The following is a 23,946-nucleotide window of genomic DNA, read 5'->3' on the forward strand; positions in this document are numbered from 1 at the left end:
TCAAAAGCTAGTATACCCTAATATTAACCGAGCTAGCACGACAAATACGAACGTTTCCTACAAAATACGATGGAAAACCACCAAGCACTATATCTGTACTATAATTTATTCTACCTACCTATAGATCGCATCATTCAGGATGTCGCACGAAACTGCCAAATCTAACCTTTATTCACATAATAATACGAACAAAGGCACGCGCCATCGTAAATGTCGCGATCTGTACATTTTTAATTCAGTGCGGCGCTGCAGTGTTAAGCTATAGCCTAGGGACAAATATATCAATATCCAATATTATTGAGGAAAGGTGTTTTTCTGTTGGTCATAATCTTATTAATGACATAAGGACGGGTAGTCTATCTCGCGGTGAGATAATGTCGCAACCATCATGTGCTAGCCCTGCTGTTTGATTCTACTATGGTATGGTATTTTCATAGAAATTATTTTTTCTCAAAAGTATCTACTTTTTTTCGACTTGCATTTAAGTAAAAAGATGACATAAAACGCCACAAACAAAAATTACAGATTTGTCCCGAACAACATGCATTGGTTTTATACAACATCAGCACGGGAAGCATGGTCGCGCGATAGACGATAAAATATCAGGCCGTCCTTATCGCACTTACAAATACAGGCAGGCAAATATGGTCGCGCGATAAATGATAAAACATCAGGCCGTCCCTATCCCACTATTTGTAAGTGCGATAAGGACGGCCCGATGTTTTTATCGTTTATCACGCGACCATGATTGCCTGCCTGCATTGACAAGCTAACACTGCTCAATTCATGATTTATTTAAATACTATTTACAGTTATATACAACACTAAATCTAAAATGAGGCCACTGTTTTTCTGACACATAATTGCATTTCTGGTGTATATTATTTGGTGTGTTTTAACATGCTATTAACAAACAGTGAATTACTATGATAAAGTATTTCTTTACACTCGTTTTTTTTTATTATTTTGGGCACATTATGTAAGACTTAACTAAAATATACTCGGACTACATTTAAAAATGTAACTATGTATATTTCATACATACATTGCAGAAGAATTTGGGCAAAATGGAAGGAGCAAAAATATGTATTTTGCTAACAGACTCGGAATTATTTCAGATATCGACATTCATATTTAACAAAATAGACTTGTATTATTTGTGTCAGTTTAGTTCAAAAAAGCTTCACGACACAATGACTTTTGACACTTACATATTTGTGTCTACACGATGCTGCAAATGACATCCAAACACTTATTGCTAGTGGTATAGCGTCGCAATACTTGAAGGCAAACCAAAGTATAAATAATTTTAAATAATCCGGTGGGAATCGGGTCCTAAGTACGCTTTACCACTAATAGTCTGTGATTCATCGTGTATCACTTTTCATTTTATAAGTCCAGTTTAATGCGCAAAAATTAAGAATGCAATGCAACTAGTGCAGCCAACCGGCCCTCTAAAGGTTTTAGGACAAACATCTTAATGTCTTCAATATCAATATCAGCATAATTCAATCTTTTTACACATCAGCACGGGAAGCATGGTCGCGCGATAGACGATAAAATATCAGGCCGTCCCTATCGCACTTACAAATAGTGCGATAGGGACGGCCTGCTATTTTATCGTCTATCGCGCGACCATGCTTCCCGTGCAGCAAGGTCTAGTGGCATCCAGACTGTTACTCATAGCAAGAACGATTTAATACGGGACTGACAAATCCCATACAAAAAAGCGTACCCCTGAAATGTAATAGGCCTTTTAAGTTTAAAACTAGATGGCGCTGGTTCGCAGCCTGAAAGTGGCCAAAATCATATCTTCCCCAAATGTTTTGCGTGTTTTTATTTTTTATGAGGACAAATGGCATATTTCTTAATTTTAAAATCATGATATCACGTCAAACACATTTAAAAAAAAATTGCAGGCATCATCAGTGTAGTTATGATAGTATTTAATAGGTGGCGCTATTAAATCGAGGTACGATTCTTAGTATGAAGTATGTAAATCCTATACATTTTCGATAACAAAACCACCAGACCAGATTTCTATACATTTTCGGTAACAAAAAGGGAAAGTTTCATACAAACTGCCTGGGACATTTTGAGAAACCTAGTGGATCTTGCTCAGCATCATGGACTCTATCAGCCTACCAATTTTTACCAAAATCGGAGACGTGATCAAAATGTACAAACTTTTCGGGAATTGCTGAGTTAAAAACTTTCGGTTTCCTCATGTTACACACGTTGTAGTGTGACAGGCCACACTCACACTACAGCAATTCCTACCCATACTATATAAGCGGTCGCACCCTGTAATCCTAAGCGGAATAAACCTGTATTAACTACAATCGATTTGTCCTTTAGTCTCCACATCACATGGCGACCTTGCCAGTGCGGCTTGCAGTGGGCGCCAGCGATGAAAAAATCATATAGGAATGTATGGACAAATGTGCGAACATAAATCAAAAGTGATATTGACAATCTTATATAGGTATGGGTAGGAATTGTAGTGTGAGTGTGGCCTGTCACACTACACCGTATATTATCTGTTATGCTAGTGTACCCAACCGGCTCTCTGAAGGTAGTGGCGCACAGCAACGTCGAGATCGGAGTCGTGTGATGCGGGTCGCCGTAACAGGACGCCTTTCATGGTCACGTATTGTGTGGGCGCCAGGTTCAATGCGGTGCAGAGCTGTGAGAAAATACTAGAGTTATAAACGTAATAAGGGATGTACAATAGAGGAAATAGAAGTTTTCATATCCCCATAAGGGATCATCCACATATTACGTCACAACAAATTTCAGGTTTTTGGACCCCTCCCCCCCCCTATGTCACGCTTTTTTGTATCCCTTTAACAGGGATTGTCACATTTAGTATGACCCCTCCCCCCCCTTACACTGTGACGTAATATATGGATGACGCCTAAGCCTTAGAAATGAATTGACTGTAATGATATTAGCAAAGAGGATCGAGTATTATAGAGAGTTACTGTCAAAGTAAAATGTGTAATCACAGTGCATATGCTGCCATCTCTCGACGCAGGCTTAATACTTTTGAACCTCAGTTTTGACAATTTGGCCCATATTGTTAGCTTGATATGTGTTAAATTGACAAATATTAATATTAGCGCGATCTAACCGAGCGTTCCCCAAAGGTATGACGCCATCTAGGCCATAGTACCTATTTCTCTATGGCTTTGAGGTACGTTTTTTTCTTAGACTTTATCCGTCTATGCGGAGTTACATATGTCTTTGATATAACGAACGTGACTTGGAATATACACAAAAAAACTGCAGTTATAATTTAGGTTCGAATATAATATTCTTGCATAAAGTTGGAAACACAGTGATCTTGCGGGGAGTTATAAACATCACAGTCTTTTTAGAACAGTGGTATGCTACAAGGGCAAATAAAAAAGTTGCGATAGTAAGTGTCAAGAGCCTACTGCATGAAAGGGTGTCAAGCTGGCACTAGCTAATTAGTACAGTCACCGGCATAAATATATGATGATTTCTATACCTATAAAACTCTCGTGAGACTCACACATATTTAAAAATATTTTAAGCGGGTTACTCACGTATTAAGTCGATATAGCGTTCGACATGTTTCGATCCAATTTTCGAGGAGCTTTCTCAAGAGTCCCGCGAAGGCGGGATAATACGTGAGTAACCCGCTTAAAATATTTTTAAATATTTCTGTACCTTGTCATATTAACGTCTTGTTTGATATGTCATATGAAATTGTCAAAGCGACAAGGTACAGAAATCATTACTTATTTATGCCGGTGACTGTACAACAGCATTGTCGGTTCTTCGTTCGGAGAAAGTGTCGGTGGATCAGCTGGTTTGAAGTTATGTAGTATCATATTTTGTTCTCTATGGCGTCAGTGTGGCAGCATTGTATCGCCTGTCGCGCACTTACAAACTTGCCATAACGTGTTTCATGCTATCCCGCCCTGCCATAGAGTATTGTGTACCATGTATCTCGTTAGTTTGTCAGCAGCCGCCGCCGCATGAGCTCTTTCTGCAGCATGAACAGCCGGTACTTCCGTCCCTGTCCCACTCACCGCCGCCGGGACAGAGGGAGACAGACATACCTGTATCTCGTTAGTTGTCAGCAGCCGCCTCGAGCAGCCGCCGCCGCATGAGCTCTTTTTGCAGCATGAACAGCCGGTACTTCCGTCCCTGTCCCACTCACCGCCGCCGGGACAGAGGGAGACAGACATACCTGTATCTCGTTAGTTGTCAGCAGCCGCCTCGAGCAGCCGCCGCCGCATGAGCTCTTTTTGCAGCATGAACAGCCGGTACTTCCGTCCCTGTCCCACACTCTCGCCGCCGCCGGGACAGAGGGAGACAGACATACCTGTATCTCGTTAGTTGTCAGCAGCCGCCTCGAGCAGCCGCCGCCGCATGAGCTCTTTTTGCAGCATGAACAGCCGGTACTTCCGTCCCTGTCCCACACTGTCACCGCCGCCGGGACAGAGGGAGACAGACATACCTGTATCTCGTTAGTTGTCAGCAGCCGCCTCGAGCAGCCGCCGACGCATGAGCTCTTTTTGCAGCATGAACAGCCGGTACTTCCGTCCCGTGTGCACTTTGGGCTGGTGGAACTTGAGGCCCCTTCTCCGTCTCTGTTACAACAAACGAGTATTATGAAAGATTGAAACACAATTATAGAATAGGGATATTGCGTAGAGTTATAACCAAAACCAATTATTTGCTAAAAAATCACACAATTTTTTTCCCTATTTTTGAGGTGACAACCTCATTCTCCTGCTAATTTTAATTAGTAGCGTGTTTTCAGCAGTGGTTTGAAAACGACCCAATGGGCATATTATATGTTAAGTGAAATAGTGCCCCACGGGAAAACATAATTTTGACAAGGGCACCCTCCTTGTAATCCCTAGGAGTGATCAAAGTGACAGTTCTTCTCTGCTAGAAGTGAAAAAAGAGCACTTTTCTGTTCTAGGACTCATTAGTTTTAACACAATATCTTGGAACATAATATTTACTCATAGGTGTTGTGCAAAGCAAAAATAATTTCAACCTAAGATGTTAGTAGACACTTGAATATTTCACTTCGAGATTCTATACTACTACTACTACTTATTGGCGCAGCGACCCAAAATGAGTCTTGGCCTCTGACACGAGTGTAAACCAAATCTTGATCCTAAGCCACGTCTCTCCAGTTGTATGCTTGGAGATCGTGCAGATCCGCTTCGATATTCTATGCTACATTTTTTTAGATGCAATTACAGAATCCCTGGCTTCGTTCAGGATTCAATGCTTTTGCCGTAATTGCCGTAAATCTTGGAGACCATATACATCTCCAAGGAAAAAAGTAGATTAAGTATACATATATTTTTTTTTCCTTTGCTTAAGACAACAAGAGTCTTTTACAACTACTTAGAGAATCCATCTCGCTTTTCTTTGTTCTTGTGTTAATATTTTTTTTTTTTATGAATACTTTTGCTTATTAAATTGATTCAATGCGCCGAGTTTCTTGCCGGTTGCAACTGAGGGGGTAAATAACTAGGGTTAAATAGTTCATAAGCGCATTTTATGCCTTTATATTTCATTTCATTTCATTTCATTTCAAATAACTTTAAATAGTATTTAGTTTATATAAAATTACCTTTTTCTTAGCAGCTGCGTGCTGTTCTGAGTTCCCTCTTTTGTCAGGCTGGTGTCCTGGCACCCACTGCTGCCCTGGCGAAGACAACCGTTATACGAGATCAAACCCAACCACAGGACCACATTGAAATAACAGGGCCGTGTACGACCGACGTTTTACAATATTCCTATCTTCCTATCAAATATTCCGCTTTTCTATATATAATTGTGTGTACTCCATACATCAGTTTTCTTGCCATAACGAGTTGATATGTCAGTAGGTATGTACCTACTGCTACTTGATACTATACAGGGTGTATTTTGATAGCGGGCCAGTAAAGGCAGCCAGCAGAACCTGTGCTGACACCCAAAAATGGTCTCAGAAGACATTCATTCGATTTTTAATTTATGAAAATTGGCGTTTACAGATTTTGGAAAAAACATACAGGATGCGAGAAAAATGAAATTTTTCACAATTTTTTTTGACGCTTATCGATTCCATTCCTATCAAGGATCAAAAGCTTGTATGGGACCAAAAAAAATATCCAGCTAGAAAATCCACAAATCGAGATAATCGTTTCCTATTACATAGACTTATTGTGGCATGACGTTGTTACTTGGATCTATACACGGCCCTGCAAATAAACCACTTATTCATCATTTTTATGGTTCCGTAGTCAACTAGGAACCCTTAACCCTTCTTGATCGGATTTTTCTAGTACTTATATCAGGATCATTACAAATAGTTAATAAGCCTTAAGTTAAATTAATATTTTTACGTTAATAGTTTATAAGCTACATGGACTGAAGTGGTTTATCTCACACGACATACATTTCAAGTTATAACATATTAATAGTATATTGTATCATGTAATCTTGTAATGTCTATCTTATATCTTCAATATATTAATAAAACATGCAATATTCGTCTGCTAACTTAATATAACTACATACCTATATAACTTCGTATAGACGGCCAAGGTCTAAGAAAAAAAAACGTACCTCAACGCCATAGAGAAAAAAGGTACGGTAGCCAAGATGGCGTTACACCTTTAGGGAACGCTCGGCTAGATGGCGCTAATATTAATATTTGACATTTTAACACATATCAAGCTAAGAATATGGGCCAAATTGTCAAAACTGACTTTTAACCATGAATATTAACCATATTTGGGTGAATCAACTTTTTCTTGCCTGTTATTGCCATGGTTACGGTCCCCTGAGTCACGCTGGTTTTATGCCAAATTATGCTACTTAAACTACGCAAACATGCATTTTTCTGGTGTTAACAAGCCCTTTAAACCAGCGTGACTCAGGGGACCGTAACCATGGCAATAACAAGCAAGAAAAAGTTGATTCACCCATTTAAATAAAACTACCTATCGCTAGAGTATATCGACACACACTGTTGACTTTTGCTCTGGATGTCAAGAGTGGTAGTGAAGTTATAAATATGGAAACAGTTCCAAAATATATATATATTCACTACCGTAAGACGTGGCAATAAGGACGTGTATACATATTTTAGTCTTTTTTCTCTGTTTCCATATTAATTTGTCTATACAAATATTAAAAATATCCGCCACTACCATAATCTAGGTTGCAAAGCGGAAGCTTATGGTATAATGATGATATGATGACGCGCATGGATTTATAGTACTAATGCAAATGTAATTTGTGAATGATAGTTGGATTCGTTAGCAGAGTCATATGTAAAGAAAATCTTAATTCGTATAGAAAATTATGGAAAAATAAACCTGGAAACATACTAGCTTAAATAAGAAAATATGTCTAATGTATAGTCACTAAATAATAATGTCCTAAACATAATTTCGAGGTTTATCTTTCGTTAGTATTGATCTCTTATCATTTCACAAAAAATACACATTCATATTACAAGATTTATAGATATAAAATATTTATGTTTGCAGAAGCAAATTAGAACCATTTGGGTATTTCGTCTCGTACAATTTCTGAAAATCGAAAGAAGCTATAATCAAATTGAGCGCGTATTTATGCGACAATAGAAATAAATATATTAGGAATGATATTTCTCACGAAAAATGATTAAAACCTGTCGCGTTCGGTATGCCGAAGGCGGTCGCTCGCGGCTTATCTGGCAAGAACGCGATAAAACTCCTATAGTCATCAACCGTGAAAGGTAGCATAAAATTGCAAAAATATAGTTTGTCCGATAAATTGAAGGTTACACTATTTTTCTAGGCTAATTATTTTTAGAAAATCCAAGGCTAAGTTGAAAAAACGTCATAAAAACGATTTTGAGGGTATTATAATGATTCCTTCTATTTTTGACGTGTCTGTCTGTCTGTGTGTACGTCTGTCTGTGGCATCGTAGCTCCCGAACGGATAAACCAATTTAGATTTAGTTTTTTTTGTCTGAAAGCTGAGTTAGTCGGGAGTGTTCTTAGCCATGTTTCAAGAAAATCGGTCCACTGTGTCAGGGGTTTTTCAAAATTTTGTGTTAGGTTAGTCCATAATACAATCTAGTAACATGAACGTGACTCACTTAACTAAAGAATAAACAAAAAAACTGATAAAAGACCAATGTAAGTTTAGACCTCGGTCCGGTAGCCACCGTACGCTGTATCACAATCTACAGAGAAGTCCCTTTTCCATACACCGTGACATACAGTGTATGGCGCACCAGACCAACGTCTTAAGCTGCTAACACATTACCGGGCCGAGCCAAGGCGATTCTATAAGTGATAACGAGGAAAAGGTATCTCTTTCGCTCTCACTTAATATAAGGCCGGAGGGAACGCTCGAAGCGGGGCGTGCAGCGTCCTCAGAACACTTGTATGAGCTTCAATAGAGTACTTTCCTATACTTAAAATATTTTGTGCAGTGCGCAAAATCAAGCATCAAAAACGATCCGATGAACTACAGTATGGGGTTCTTCAAAAAAGGAGTGTACAAGTTTCTAATGGACCGGCAACGCGCATGTGACACCCCGTGAGTTGCAGGCGTCCATAGAGGTTACGGTGACCGCTTTCCATCAGGCGGACCGTATACCTGTTTGCTACCGACGTGGTATTAAAAAAAAACAATTAGAAGAAAAATATGGACATTAGTTATTTTTTTAACCCCCGACGCAAAAACGACGGGGTGTTATAAGTTTGACGTGTCTGTCTGTCTGTTCTGTGTGTGTGTCTGTCTGTGGCATCGTAGCACCGAACGGATGAACCGAATTAGATTTAGTTTTTTTGTCTGAAAGCTGAGTTAGTCGGGAGTGTTCTTACTTAGCCATGTTTCATGAAAATCGGTCTACTATGTCGCGATCGGAGGTTTTTAAACGTTTGTTGAACGTCTAACTGCGTTATCATTTTAATTCCATATTAGCAAATCGTTTTGACAGTTTTTAAAAAAAAAACCGGCCAAGTGCGAGTCGGACTCGGGCACCGAGGGTTCCGTACAAACCTGCAAGGTTTACAAAGTTCGTTCATATATATTTTGTAATGTAACTAAAAATTTAAGGTTTTCGGAATTTTTCCTTTATGTGTGCTATAAAACGTTGCTTCATGCCAAATTTCAAGATTCTAGGTCGACTGGAAGTACCCTTTAGGTTTTGATTCCCTTGCGAGTACTTGCGAGTTTCAAAATATGCAGCTTAAATTGCTGTTTCTTTTGATTGCGTTGACATAGAAGTTTGATTTTGTTACAGCTTAAAGGTATTATAGACCTGAGTATTTGGTATGAATTTCAATTTAATACCTCTACGCGTTTATGAGGAAATGGGTAGTAAGGTTAAAATTATTAAAAAAAAATATATTATGTGATGTAACTAAAAATTTATGGTTTTCGTAATTTTTCCTTTATCTATGCTATAAGACGTTGCTTCGTACCAAATTTCAAGATTCTGAGTTCACGGGAAGCACCCTGTAGGTTTTGATTCCCTTGCAAGTGTCGAAAATTTGCGGCATAAACGGCTGTATCTTTTGATTGCGTTGGCTTAGAAGTTTGATTTTTTCACAGCTTCAAGGGACAGTAGACCTGAGTAATTGATATAAATTTCAGCTTCATACCTCCACGCGTTCCTGAGAAAAAGGGTCTTGACAGACGGACGGACGGACAGACGGACAACAAAGTGATCCTATAAGGGTTCCGTTTTTTCCTTTTGAGGTACGGAACCCTAATAAACTGATTTGACCAGTAGGAAAGTAGCCTATTGTAGCCTATTGTACGCCCAATACGAGCGTGCAACCTTAACAGTTACAGAACGGCCTCGGTAATATGTCAGCGCTATAATAAAAAAAAAGTCTCCAAAACGAACCCAAAACTGAATGAGTGTAGAGCTGGGGCATAAAGCATAGAGTCTTGTTCTCACGTCGTGTTGCGCGTGGGGCTTTCTCTGCGCGGCGTGTTGCTCGTAGTGAGCGCACTCCTCGAGGCGGGTGACGCCGGCGAGGCGGTAGCGGTGCAGCTCGGCCAGGCGCACGCGCAGCTCGCGCTCGCGCCACAGCCCGCTCACGACGGCCGTGTGCTCGGCCCGACCGTAGAACTGGGCCGTCCAGCGGAGGCGTTCCGTGAACTCTCTGGAATGTTCGGTGGTTTTGATGACGAAGAAGAATGAAAAAATATGTGTGATGTGATTTGTATGTTGACGATGGCAAGCGATAATATTAAGCTTAAAATCTATATTGGTACAGACTAGGGATTGCAATCCGGTCCGGCGGATCCGGTAATCCGGCCGGATCCGGTGCTTTTTTCATGCTACCGGATCCGGTGAAATTCGCCGGATCCGGTACCGGATCCGGTAGTGTAACTTAATATGTTAAAATTGTGCAAGAAATTAAAATTTACGCCAACATTTGAACGTCGCTCAATAGGGGATTGCAACCTGGTCTGATTTCCAATCAAAAAAATAATTTAATACGTATGTTTGCACTTATAGGCCGTTGGAAGTCAAATAATGTGCTCAAGGGACGTGTCAACATTTCCATCTTTGAATCCGTAGTGAAATCTGTGCAATTGTTTACTTGGATGCAAAATGGAGAGTGACAAAGCGCCATACGAAAAAACTTTTCGCTAACATGTCACTGAGGTCGATTCTTCGCTTTTTCTGGCCAAACACTATCCGAAATCAAGACCTAGATATAAAGAAAGAGTGCCCTCTAACGAAATAACGCAACCATTGCTTTCGGCTGGAAATCGCAAAATGCAAGCCGTGGCTCCGGGCACCCTGTAAACTCATGGAAGCGGTCCGTCGAGGATGAACTACGAGCGACCGGGTCGAGCTGGAGCGAGGCCACGAGGGTAGCTGAAGATTGTAAAGCGTGGTGTAAGCTTGTGACGGCCCTTTGCACCTCTGTGGTGACATATGACTCCAAGAACAACAACATGTTTTCAGCACAATATGAAAAGTATGAGGGTATATTGAGAATATAAGAAATAAAACAACAATTCAAAGCTTAAAGATGAACATTTTTAAAAGGTATCCAGTAAGATTGTGGATTCAGCAATAGCAAATAATACTAAGGTCAATTACTGTTGCTGACTTCAATTTAGCTACTGTGGTTTTGTTAATCCGAGACTGGATATTTTATACATACTGAGAAAAACTTAACGCAGACTTTTAATAGTTATGCTTAATATATATGATTGTAATAATTAGGTACTATTTTTGGTTCTACTTTGCATGTGAGTAAAGTTAATTGTAAAATGATACAATACATATCTTTTTTTAAACACCGATCTCATGATGCATTTAGTTTAATATTATAATGTCCGTTCTTAATCGTATCTATAAGTTATATAGGTATTTATTGTAAAACAATGGAGCAGCCGGGACTCACCTTCTTCAATAGCTCGATGTCCGCCACTCCAATTTTTGAGTTATTTTCAACACAGTTCGGTAATCTTGATTGAAACTTATGCACGTGACGTCACTTGTGGGAGCGCTCCCTTTTTTTCAACAATTTTGAGTTTTTAAACTTGAATATAAACTTTTGGAAGCGTCCGCGGCGGTCGTTGTCTTTCACACTGACGTTTTCAGGTGAGGTGAGGTGGGGGAAGGAATGGATATTGCCATACATAAAAATATATTGAAAAAGGATGCGTTCGAGTAGTGTGTGTGTATGTGGGTTATTAAAGTAATATGAAAATAATTCGAAATACAATAAATATTCACAATGGCGTAGCCAACTTCGGGGCGCCTAGAGGTTTCCTCTACATTGAGTTAAGTTATAATTTGAAATGATTACTACTAAAACTACTATGTGTTTATACTATAAACTAAGTTTAGGTATACTATATTAAGTTAAATTATTGCGTAGGTAAAGGACAGAGCCGAGTTACGGGACGGACATAAGTCCCTGAAGAGGTAGTTACTTTAGCGACACGAATGATGTTATCTTTTCCAGGGAAAACTTCTGAAACAACTGCGAGAGGCCAAAACATAGGATGAGAATTATGATCTTTAATGACAACAACTGTTCCCACTGTCACAGGGTTAGATGGAGTATTCCATTTATTGCGTTGCTGAAGGGAAGTGAGATATTCAGTGCTGAAACGGTTCCAATAGCTTTGAACTATTTTATTTAAGAGTTGATAGCGAGTTAGCATATTATTTGAGATGTTAGTATCAATTTTCTCAGCGGGTAAAAACTTAAGCGGGGTGACGTTTAAGAAATGACTTGGAGATAACGCGGTCGGATCAGATGGATCCGAAGATAGGACACAAATTGGGCGGCTGTTAAGCAAGCCTTCAATTTGAACAAGAATTGAGTTAAATTCCTCATAGGTTAGAATTTGAGTACCTATAGCTTTGTATAAGTGTGCTTTAACAGATTTAATATTTGTCTCACTCAAACCATTAAAATTAGGTCCATAAGGTGGACTATGTTGAAACTGAATTTTATGTTGCGCGAGATAATTGGTTAAATAATTATTGTAATCAGTGGACTGTATAAGTGGGTAAATTTCATTTAGTTTGTGTTTCGTGCCAATAAAATTAGTTCCTCCGTCACTATATAAAATAGAAACAGGGCCTCTGCGTGAAATGAAACGTTTAAAAGCGGCAAGAAATAAGTCCGTGCTCAAATCAGAAACTAATTCCAAATGGATAGCCTTTGTTGTTAAACAAACGAAGAGACATATGTAAGCCTTGTGGCTTTTAACTCCGCGCCGGCGTATATGCGTGATATAAAACGGTCCGCCATAATCGACAGCCGTGTGTACGAATGCCTTTACTTGTGAGACACGGATGGCGGGAAGGTCGCCCATCGGTGGCTGGATCGACACTGGTTTGAGTTTGAAACAGGAGTTGCATTTGTGCACTCTTTGACGAATTAAATTACGAGCAGCGATGATCCAGTATTTTTGTCTAATTAATGTAAATACCAATTCGGGACCGGTATGCAGGTTCGACGAATGGTAATAGTCTACTAACAGCGATACTATTCTACCTTTTGCGGATAACAGTATTTGATGTTTTTGATCAAAACTTAATTGAGAATTAGTGAGTCTACCTCCAACTCTTAACAGACCTTTGTCGTCAATGAACGGTTGTAATTTTAAAACAGATCTACTAGGAATTAATTTATTCTTTTTGATAGCTTCAAGCTCGCGAGCGAAATGAATTTCTTGATGATAGAGTAATACACGGGTCTCTGCGCATTCTAAATCATTTAAGTTTATAGTACCATGCGATTTTAATACTCTTAAAAAGCGGAGAACGTAAACAAGTGTGCGGATTAATTTAGTCCAAGTCGCGCATCGCATGGCGAGGTTATGAATTGGATGAGTAGGTTCGAACGTAGACACGACTTGTGCGGGGAGCGATGTGATTTTAATTTCTTGCAAATCCTGATTGTGATTATTTATTTTAAATTCTTTCACAGGCCATGTATTAATTGGATCAAACAGCCATTGCGGGCCATGGAACCAGAGTGAGTTATTTGTTAGTCCTAGAGGCGTTACAGGTCGTGAAACAATATCTGCCGGATTTTCTACACCACGAACGTGAAACCAATGCGCTGCGGGTAAGTATTCATTTATTTGAGCGATACGATTAGCTACAAATGTTTGATATTTATAAGCTGGAGAATGAATCCATGTAAGAGTCACAGTGGCGTCTGAAAAAGCGTAAATTTTATCTACAGTGCATCGTTTACTTAGGACGTTTCGAACAGAATGTATTAATTTAGCAAGTAACAAAGCTGCACAGAGTTCTAAGCGAGCGAGGGTTTTATTTGGATTGGAAACTTTGGACTTAGCGGTGAGTAGTCTAACTGAGTGAGCGATTGAGTTTTCATTTGTATCTACGCGAATATAGATGGCAGCACCGTAGCACTGCTGGCTGGCATCGGCGAATCCAATTAGGGTTACTCTGTTACTAGCTGTGATGCCAATGTGGCGCGGTATTTCAATTTTTGATAAGTGTGGAAGTTCCAGATGAAATTGTTTCCATTTGGAAATAATGGAGTCGGGCACTTCATCGTCCCATTGAAGTTGAAGTTTGAAACATTCTTGAATGAGTAATTTCATATAAGCTACAACGGGGCTTATGAGACCTAAAGGGTCAAATAAGCGCGCAGTAACAGATAAAATCGTGCGTTTTGTACAAGTTTCTGGAAAATCTATATTTGTTTTGAACTGGAAATTGTCATCAGTAGGTTGCCACTGCATACCTACGATTTTTGTATCAGCGTTGGGATCATCATCGAATTTCACAGCGAGAGGGCTTTTTTGTGCGGATGGGATTCGCGACAAGAGTTGACTATCATTTGAAATCCATTTGACTAAATTAAAACCTCCTTCTTTGAACATAGCGGTCATATATTTATATATTTTCTCAGCCGTGTCGACGTCATCAACGGAGCTAACATAATCGTCAACGTACATATGATTTTCGGCTTCGTGCGCGGCGAGCGGGTACGACGCGCGACTGTCCGCGGCGAGCTGTCGGACGACACGCAGAGCTAAGTATGGTGAACTTGAGACGCCAAAACAAACCCTATTGAAATGATATATTTCAATGGGTGAGTTGGAATCAAACCTAAACAAAATTCTTTGAAAGGAGTGATGATCAGGAGAAAGTTTGACTTGAAAATACATTTTTTCGATGTCTGCGGAGATTGCGATTGAAAATATGCGGAGATTTAATAGCAATTCGAATATATTATTCTGTAAAACTGGTCCGGTATACAGTAAATCATTTAAGGATTTTCCTGAGGTCGTTTTACACCCAGCGTTCAGTACAATGCGCGTTTTTGAAGTTTCTTTGTCCGGGCGATAAACGGCTCTATGCGGTATGTAATAAGAATCAGTGTTTTGAAAATTATTCGGAACCTTTGTTAAATAACCTTGATCGATATAATTTTGAATAGTTGAGTTGTAATCTGACCGTAAACCAGATGAGTCGAGTTTCTTTTCTAGATTCAATAAGCGGTGCTTCGCGGCAGAGTAAGATGATCCTAGTTCGGCGGGCGAGTGTTTGAACGGGAGAGCGACAGTATAGGTACCGTCGTCACCGCGCGTATAAGTTGACTGAAAATGTTTTTCACATGCTTCGTCGTCGGGACTAAAATGGTTTTTTTCTGGGACATTTTCAATTTCCCAAAAGCGTTGCGTTAATTGATCGAGACGAAAATCTTCCGTTTGGCAAAAAAATGTCTTTTCCACGTTGTGAGAATTTAATGAGTGAGTGTTATTATTGAGCGTTTGAGGTAAACACAGGGCTCTTCCGCCGGCGATATATCCTAGAGTAGTTTCGAGACCGATAATTGTCGAGGTCGGTGAAGTTACTTTTCCCGGTCCGAGTAATGTAGGGAATAATTCATTGCCTATCAAGCAATCAATTTCACCCGGTAAGTAATATTCGTCATCAGCCATCGGCAGGCCTTGCAGGTGTTCTAACTGAGTGGCTTCGAGTTGAGTTCCAGGTAAAATGTCGGTAATGTCATCCATAACGCGACAGCAAACGGTATAGGAACAGCGTGAATCGTAACGAGAATGTATTGTGAGTTGCGTTATTCCAAATGTAGTATCTGTGATTTTTCCTATGCCATTAATCACAGCGGGCTCAGTAATGACCTTTAAATTTAAACGTTCACAGCAAGCTTTCGTTATAAAGTTAGTAGCCGCTCCTGTATCTAAAAATACGCGGAGACTATGTCTTTGGTTATTGTTATATGCATAAACCGTCGCGGTTGGGCATAAAACTAGCGTTTCAGTATTTAAATTCTGCGCGGGAACGTTAACAGATAACGCGAGGTTGTTATTTTTATTAGCGGGAGTGCGCGGCCCGTTTACAGCTGAGACGGTCTCGCTGTCCTGCGTGCGAGCAGTACTCGCCGTGGGCGAGCGCGGCTGACGCGGCGAGTGCGACAGAGACGGAATATTCGCAGAGCTTGGACACGGCGCTCTTGTAGCCGTCGCGCCTGCTTGACTATTTATACTTATATTGCTCTTGTCGCTTGTGGAATCAGCTGATCGCGGGGAATTAGAATTGGTATCGTAATGTAGCAACGAGTGATGTTTTTTATTGCAAATCGAACATCTGTTTGTTGATTTGCAAGTACTGATATGGTGAAAACCTAAGCAGTTTATGCAAAATGTGTGTTGACGTACTATGTCATTACGCGATTGAGTGTTTTGTTTTAGGAAATGGTCGCATTTAAATAGCGGGTGTGATAGTTGAGAGTTGCAAACTTTGCATGGTCGAGGCTGAGTAATAGTTTCTGACTTGCTTGACGTTTGAGGTTGAGAAACTTGAGGAACTGCAACTTGAGTACAGAATGTTTTTATTTTATTCATTTGCGGTGCGGGTTTAGTAAAATTTTGAGTGCGCGTGTTGTTATTAGTATTAGTTTGAGAGCGAGACTGTGAGTGGAGTACTTGAAGTTTACTTTGTTCAGTTAAAAACTTTTTTCAAGTCACTAAATTTAGGAATATCAATTTGTCTATGAGTCTGTTCGAATAGATCAATCATAGATTTATCCAATTTGCTTAAGGCAATATGTGTTATAATGAAATCTGATAAGTTATCAATTTTCAAGCGTTGTAAGGCTGCTTCAGCGGAACAAAAGTTGTCAAGTATATTATCTACAGACTGTCCAGTTTTTTGCTGCAACATTTGGTCTAGATAGATAGAAGCTTGTACCCTAGTATCTTGATATTTTGCTAGAAGAGCTTGCCATATGATTTCATAATTTTCTGAGGTAGCGGTTATTCCGGAACAAACATTGAGTGCTTTTCCGCTGAGACATCCTATAAGGTACTGGACCTTTTCAGCATTTGTTAAGCGAGTGTTAGTGTGTATAACACTGCGGAAATTTTCATAGAAGACTGGCCACTTAGTAGGTGTACCATCGAACCCTATGAGTTGAAGCGGGGGTAACTTAGTATTAAAGTTATTATTTTTCTTTTGGTCCTCAAGCTCTTGCTTCAGTATGGTTTCCTTTTGTTTAATGTAACAATATAACTCGTCAAATGTATTTAAAATACTAAAACTCGGCTGAGCCTCAGGATTTTCTTTGAGTTGTTCAATCAAAAGTTTATCTACTGTTTCTATATAATCTAAACGGGTTTTATCTACTGATTGAGCTCTTGCTAAAAACTGCGTGCGAGAAACATCGTCGGAAACCATTAAGCTTAAGTTATAGACTTCTTGAATTATTTGAAACAGAAATTGTTTTTTATGTTCGAGAAAAGTAATTATGACATCTTCGTCGCTTGTACCAGCTTCATTTTTCTTTCCACCACCCATCTTTTGCGAAAAGTTAGTTTAAAATAGTTATCAATATGCGTAATTAGTTGAATAATAAAAGTGCGGTGAGCGGCGAATAAGTATTTAATGATTTTAAAATGGCGGGTAGGTGTAGGTATATATGGTGCAAGCGGCGAACAACTTTTTACATTTAATTATGCGAAATATGCGAGTTTTACCAAAAATAAGCTTTTAATTTTGAAGAATGAGTAAAATAACTGATGTTTAATAATAATTGAGTGTGAAATACTATTAAATAAGCGTGATGCGAAACAATTAAATGCGAAGTCACGTTGTGCGTTTGTAACAAATATGTGAGGAAATTATATATTTTTGAGCGTGAGTTAATGTAAATATGAGCGAAATAATGAAATATATGTATAGGGAGGATCAGGGTCGTAAGGATCAACACTTGGAGCAGCCGGGACTCACCTTCTTCAATAGCTCGATGTCCGCCACTCCAATTTTTGAGTTATTTTCAACACAGTTCGGTAATCTTGATTGAAACTTATGCACGTGACGTCACTTGTGGGAGCGCTCCCTTTTTTTCAACAATTTTGAGTTTTTAAACTTGAATATAAACTTTTGGAAGCGTCCGCGGCGGTCGTTGTCTTTCACACTGACGTTTTCAGGTGAGGTGAGGTGGGGGAAGGAATGGATATTGCCATACATAAAAATATATTGAAAAAGGATGCGTTCGAGTAGTGTGTGTGTATGTGGGTTATTAAAGTAATATGAAAATAATTCGAAATACAATAAATATTCACAATGGCGTAGCCAAACAATACAGTAAAAATAATTTTGTTATCCTATGAAAGTTTAAACAGAACGAACGAATTTGATTTGCGACTGATTATTATAGTAAAATTTACTTGTTCCTGGTAAAAATGTTGATTTCTAAGCTTGCAACTGCTGGTTTATTAATCGTTTTAAGCAAAATACCATCATCTTCTCATATTATGCTGAAACATGCAAAAAAAAAACTATATGGGCACTTTTAATCCTCAAGGCCAATCCGGCCGGATCCGGCCGGATCCGCCGGATTGGGGGCGAAATCCGGCCGGATCCGGCCGGATTGGATATCAGACCGGATTGCAATCCCTAGTACAGACCAAAGACATGAAAAGAAAAGAAAATTGTAGTAAGTATGTATGGAATGCATATAGACTTACTGCGTTTTAACTTTGAGGAGATGAGATACGAGATTTTTTCAAAGTAGTGACGATATGTAACTCCGTATAGACGGATAAAGTCTAAGAAAAAAAGTACCTCAAAGCCATAGAGAAAAAGTTACGGTGGCCTATGGCATTACACCTTTGGGGAACGCTCGGCTAGATTGCGCTAATATTAATATTTGACATTTTAACACGTATCAAGATAAGAATATGAGCCAAATTGTCAGAACTGAGGTTCAAAAGTTTTAATTGTCGAGAGATGGCAGTCTGTGGTGATTACACATTTTACTTTGACAGTAACTCTCTATAATACTCGATCCTCTTTGGTATAGACTAGACAGATTTTAGTATTGCACATAAGTAAGTACATTGTAGATAATAAATGAATAGATCGGTTATACCGTCATATCAAGTTCTTATGCAGAAGGGGTTGAGTTGAGTTTATATGCATAAGAGCCCATTTAGACGGTACGAGAACTCGCATACGAGTTTTATTACATTGCAGTATTTGATAGCTGTGCAAAATTGTATGTAACCTCAACAGCCCGCAATGTAACCAAAATCGCATGCGAGTTCGCTCGCCGTCTAAATCAGGCCTAAGTCGAGACAAGAACATACACAAACATATACCAGTAAGGTAGCATAAAGAATAGTCCATACAGTTATTGTTAGTTTTTTTAGGATTAGAAATTTGATAAACAAAGAAGTAGTCATCAACCTTCCTTCTTAATACAAATATTAGACGTTAAGAATTTAATTCAGAATGACACAATAACAGGCCAATATTAGTTATTTTGTTTTATATTTTTATCTACATATAGGTATAGGTACTCAAGAAGACAAAATATTCGGAGGACCACGTGAACGTTTTCTTGTAAACCACTTGGTCCTGCCTCTTGCAGGTCCATAGCATTAATCATAGTCATAATCATAAGGGGGTCAGAAATACACTTACTTAACTTTGTCTTTTTTTTTTTTATTATAGGACATTCTTACACAGATTGACTGAGGCCCACGGTAAGCTCAAGAAGGCTTGTGTTGTGGGTACTCAGACAACGACATATATAATATATAAATACTTATATACATAGAAAACATCCATGACTCAGGAACAAATATCTGTGCTCATCACACAAATAAATGCCCCTACCGGGATTCGAACCTGGGACCGCGGTGCAGCAGGCAGGGTCACTACCGACTGCGCCAGACCGGTCGTCTTGGTTTTTACCATAGTAATAGTTACGACAAATAAAAATGTAAGGCACCAGCCGCTTCCGTCGCGTGCGCTCGCGCAGCCGCCGAGTGTATAGGTCCACTTGGGACAGTTTTAGGGCTGGAAGTTAATGATCATGTAAATAAAGTCTAGTTATCAATGACAGTCCTTAGAATTCTATACCATAAACCTAAGACCCCATTTTTAATCCCCGACTCAAAAACGACGGGGCGTTATAAGTTTGACGTGACTGTCTGTGTGTGTATCTGTCTATGGCATCGATCGTAGCTCCCGAAAGGATGAACAGATTTAGTTTTTTTTCTTTTTTGTTTGAAAGCTGAGTTAATCGGGAGTGATATTAGCCATGTTTCACGAAAATCGGTCCACCAGTTTTTGCAATGAGTTTTGAATGATTCAGGGTTATTGTCATTAGACTCATATTGAACGGGATATATACAGTGATTAGGTACCTTGTTTCTGTCGAGCTCCTGGTATTTCGACACAGTTACATGCATCATGATCACCGAAAACTCACTATTGCTGACGAAACTGCGTCGAAATATCGGGAGCTCGATAAAAAACAAAAAGGTAATCACGGTATATATCCTGGTCAATATAAAATATAAGGGAATCAGAAATTCTATTAAATCACTAAATCCTTTTAAATTTGGAGCATTTGTCCCTACAGTAAACTTCTATATCTAGTAATATTACTATGATGAGAGCAAAAGGCGCATAGTAATTACGTTGATTATGCATTTCGGTATGAAATCATTATTGCATACCAAAAGTACAAAAACCACAACTGCACTTAAACGTGACAATAACAACATTTTATTTAACCTACATTGCCACGAAGGTATGACGCACACATTCTGATATCGACAATTTAATGATGTAATTATGTATAATTATTAAATTAGGTTTATTAAAAACCACTGAACTTTGTGCATTTTATTTTTAACTATTGAACTTTGGTGCTGAGTCATAGATAGTAGGTACAATAATGTTTATATTTATAATTTATTTATTTAAACAAAAAGTAACACAGCATTACAGTTTACACCAAGGCACTGTGAAACTACAAAATACAAAACATGACTCACAAAAAAAAATACAAAAGACATACAAAAAATAAACAAATTAAACATTAGATTTGGGCGACGACGTAACAGCGTGGCTCCGTTGCGTCGTCTGACTCGGCGTAGGATTCGGCATAATGACCATCTATCATGCAATGTTTGTATGGTTCACAGGAAATAAACGTACTTACTCAGAATTTATTAAAATGTCGCTGCAAAGCTGCATACTTTTACAAAATCAACAAAAAATATTATAATTAAGTAGACCAGTTATTTTGATACTAAGATAGAACTTCTAGTATACTATACATAAAAATGTCTACCTACACAGGCAGCAAAACTGCCTTGCAATAGATGAGTAAATATATAAAGTAATGATATATGTGAGTGTGTTAAGTAAAACGTCCCACTTTGTTAGTTACCATTAAGGCGAGATTTACTTGTATTTTTATATGAATAAACTGACAAAGCGGCTTTATAGCAATCAACAAAGTGGGACATTTTCCCGTGCACACTCACATATACACTTGTGATCTGAACCATTTTTCAACAGAGATTGCAGATTGCGGCCAATTAACAAAGGAGGTTCAAAGTAGATGTTCAGAGAACAGAGAAAAGAAGTTTCAATAACCTAATCACAAAATTAAAATATTGAAAAAACCCTCGACATAGTGAATCGATTTTCATGAAACATGGCTAAGAACACTCCCAACTAACTCAGCTTTTAAACAAAAATAAAAACTACAACATCCGTTCGGAAGCTACGCAAACAGAGAGACACGTACTTATAACACCCTGTCGTTTTTAACCCCCGACGCAAAAACGAAGGGGTGTTATAAGTTTGACGTGTCTGTCTGTCTGTCTATCTGTCTGTCTGTCTGTCTGTCTGTTTGTCTGTCTGTGTGTGTGTCTGTCTGTGGCATCGTAGCTCCCGAACGGATGAACCGATTTTGATTTAGTTTTTTTTGTCTGAAAGCTGAGTTAGTCAGGAGTGTTCTTAGCCATGTTGTATGAAGATCGGTCCACTATGTCGCGGTCGGGGGTTTTTTCAAAATTTTAATTTTGTGGTTAGGTTATTGCGTTGGGGATTAAAAACATGGTCCAAGATTGGTCAGTTAAGTCTCGCTGACTTTGTCTACTCTTAGTTATGTACTTACAAATTAAAATAAATGCCACATGAACTTACCAACATCCAGCTCATCATCCTCAGGGCTGATGGACAGAGTTGAGATCAGCTGTTCTGCCTCATGATCATGTTCCTATAAAAAAACATAATGTTAGTCCATTTCCTCTTAGTTTTGTCAGTATGTTTTGTTCAGTTCTTGTGACTAGAGTATGTGTAAAAAATGAATTTTCTTTTTCATTCACAGAAAAATTGTTTAGGAAATAAAAACATTGATGCATAATGTCATTAATGTCCAAGAAAAAATCAGAGAATTTTACAGAAAAATCTGAGGTTTTTGATATTTTCTGCTGCCTTACATTTACTTGCTTACTGCTAGCCTTTCTGCAAACATTTGTCTGGTTACCTTTGGCATAGGCCTCTCTCAAATTTCTATCTAGAGCCTAGTATTTACTAACTGTTGTTGTTGTAGTCCTAAGGCACCCCAGAGGTGCAAAGGGCCTTCACAAGCTCGCGCCACAACTTGCTATTTTCAGCGAGCCTTGTGGCCTCACTCCAGCTCAAACCAGCCGCTACTATTAATTACTGGAGTTCAAACAATGTGTATAGTGGCCCTTGGCGACATAGGTACTAGTTGCTACCATAATTATGCCTTAATAAAATGTACATGTATTCAATATGCTTACCCTTTCAAAGTCATCTCTATTGGGCATATAACTAAGCTGTGTAGCCTCCTCAGCCGACACCGCCAGAGGGGGCAATCTAGATACTGCACTCGGCCCAAGCGGGCCTTCATCTCTGTCTGCACAGAGCAGTGTGGGTCGACTAGTGCTCTCAACATTTCCCCAGGTCGCCCGTCCAATACTGCCTTCTAAGTACCGAGTTATATACTCATCTTTGGCCTCTGAAATACATGTTACAGATATAAGCATCAAATGAAAGAAGTACTTTAGTATGGAAAACTATGTATATTTAAACTTTGCTAAGGATGTTGTGTTAAAGATTGGACTTCAAACATAGCTTTTAATTGTAGCATTGCTACATCATTCTGTGTATGACCAATGTACATAAGTATGAGACCAAATGACCTGTAGTCTACCTAATATTACTTTAAGAATATACAAAATAAATGCATGCAACAATATTTACCCTCCGGTGTTCTTGATTCTATGTGCTTGGCAATATCTTCCCAGTTACCGAAACCAAATTGCTCTATTGCATCTAACAGTCTTACTTCCTCATTTGCAGACCAACTACTTCGACCTAAGAATATTCCAAATGCTCCAGAGTCCTGTTACAAACAATAAAAATTTAAAAATATAAATACAAGTGTACTACACAGAAAATGTTCATATTTTTTACTCGACTTACCATAAACTGGTACGCGTGGTCATTTTTATGAGATCCTATTTCAGCACCCAAGGAAAAACACTGAAAATAAAATAGTTTTATACAGAATTTCAAAATTTGCGCCAAAACTATAAACAAAAATGGCTGAAACGTTACTTCGTTGGATAAACGTACGTTTGGAGTGAAGCTTACCTGTAGGCAAATATCAAAATCTGTGCATTCTGTACATCTTACTCTAATACCATTTATTTCTTCCTGACAATAAGTACAATTATATTTGGCGTACAAATCCGAAAATGACATGGTCAATCACAAAATAAAATAAATTCAATCGTTGGCAATCCTTCGGCACCTACTCACTTAAAAGTCATTTTGCGCTTGTGCCATAAACAGTAGACACGGAATGTGACCAGTTTAAAAATATTTAAGTCGCTTTTGCACGATCCTTTAGGCGTTTTTTGTATTTTAAATTTCATCTACACTTGTAATATCTCATCCAAATGTTACAATTTTTCTGTTTTGTTTTCGTAACTTAATTTGATTAGATGGATTAGATTGAATGTTTTGCCATTTTCCATAGTGTACGGAAAATTTGTGGCCAGACAAATTAAAGTTTCTTTTTCAATTCAGCGTCACAATACCTGAATGTGTTTTTTTATTCCTACACT

At 38.7% G+C, this 23,946-nt stretch overlaps 1 protein-coding gene across 1 annotated transcript; it reads right to left on the bottom strand.

Annotated features, from left to right (window-relative positions):
* Positions 1–1,886: 1,886 nt before the first annotated feature.
* LOC125232777 (transcriptional adapter 2B) lies at positions 1,887–23,643 on the bottom strand. The gene is made up of 10 exons (XM_048138559.1): positions 23,471–23,643; positions 23,300–23,359; positions 23,078–23,219; positions 22,615–22,832; positions 21,992–22,064; positions 19,739–19,843; positions 9,953–10,158; positions 5,630–5,703; positions 4,493–4,625; positions 1,887–2,686 (listed from the first exon to the last, which is right to left on the bottom strand). Exons 1-10 carry the CDS (start codon positions 23,579–23,581, stop codon positions 2,549–2,551), a joined length of 1,260 nt encoding a protein of 419 aa, XP_047994516.1. The 5' UTR covers positions 23,582–23,643; the 3' UTR covers positions 1,887–2,548.
* Between the last annotated feature and the right edge of the window lie 303 nt (positions 23,644–23,946).

Source organism: Leguminivora glycinivorella, chromosome 13 (genome assembly GCF_023078275.1).
Source record: "Leguminivora glycinivorella isolate SPB_JAAS2020 chromosome 13, LegGlyc_1.1, whole genome shotgun sequence".
NCBI lineage: Eukaryota > Metazoa > Arthropoda > Insecta > Lepidoptera > Tortricidae > Leguminivora > Leguminivora glycinivorella.

Bases quoted from the DNA above. Each gene is read 5' to 3' on its own strand.
- LOC125232777 (XM_048138559.1), bottom strand. From the start codon at position 23,581: ATGTCATTTTCGGATTTGTACGCCAAATATAATTGTACTTATTGTCAG. The intron at 19,844-21,991 runs GTAAGTTCATGT...ATTAACTTCCAG, and splicing joins GGATGATGAGCTGGATGTTG to CCCTAAAACTGTCCCAAGTG. The intron at 4,626-5,629 runs GTAATTTTATAT...TTGTTGTAACAG, and splicing joins ACGCAGCTGCTAAGAAAAAG to AGACGGAGAAGGGGCCTCAA.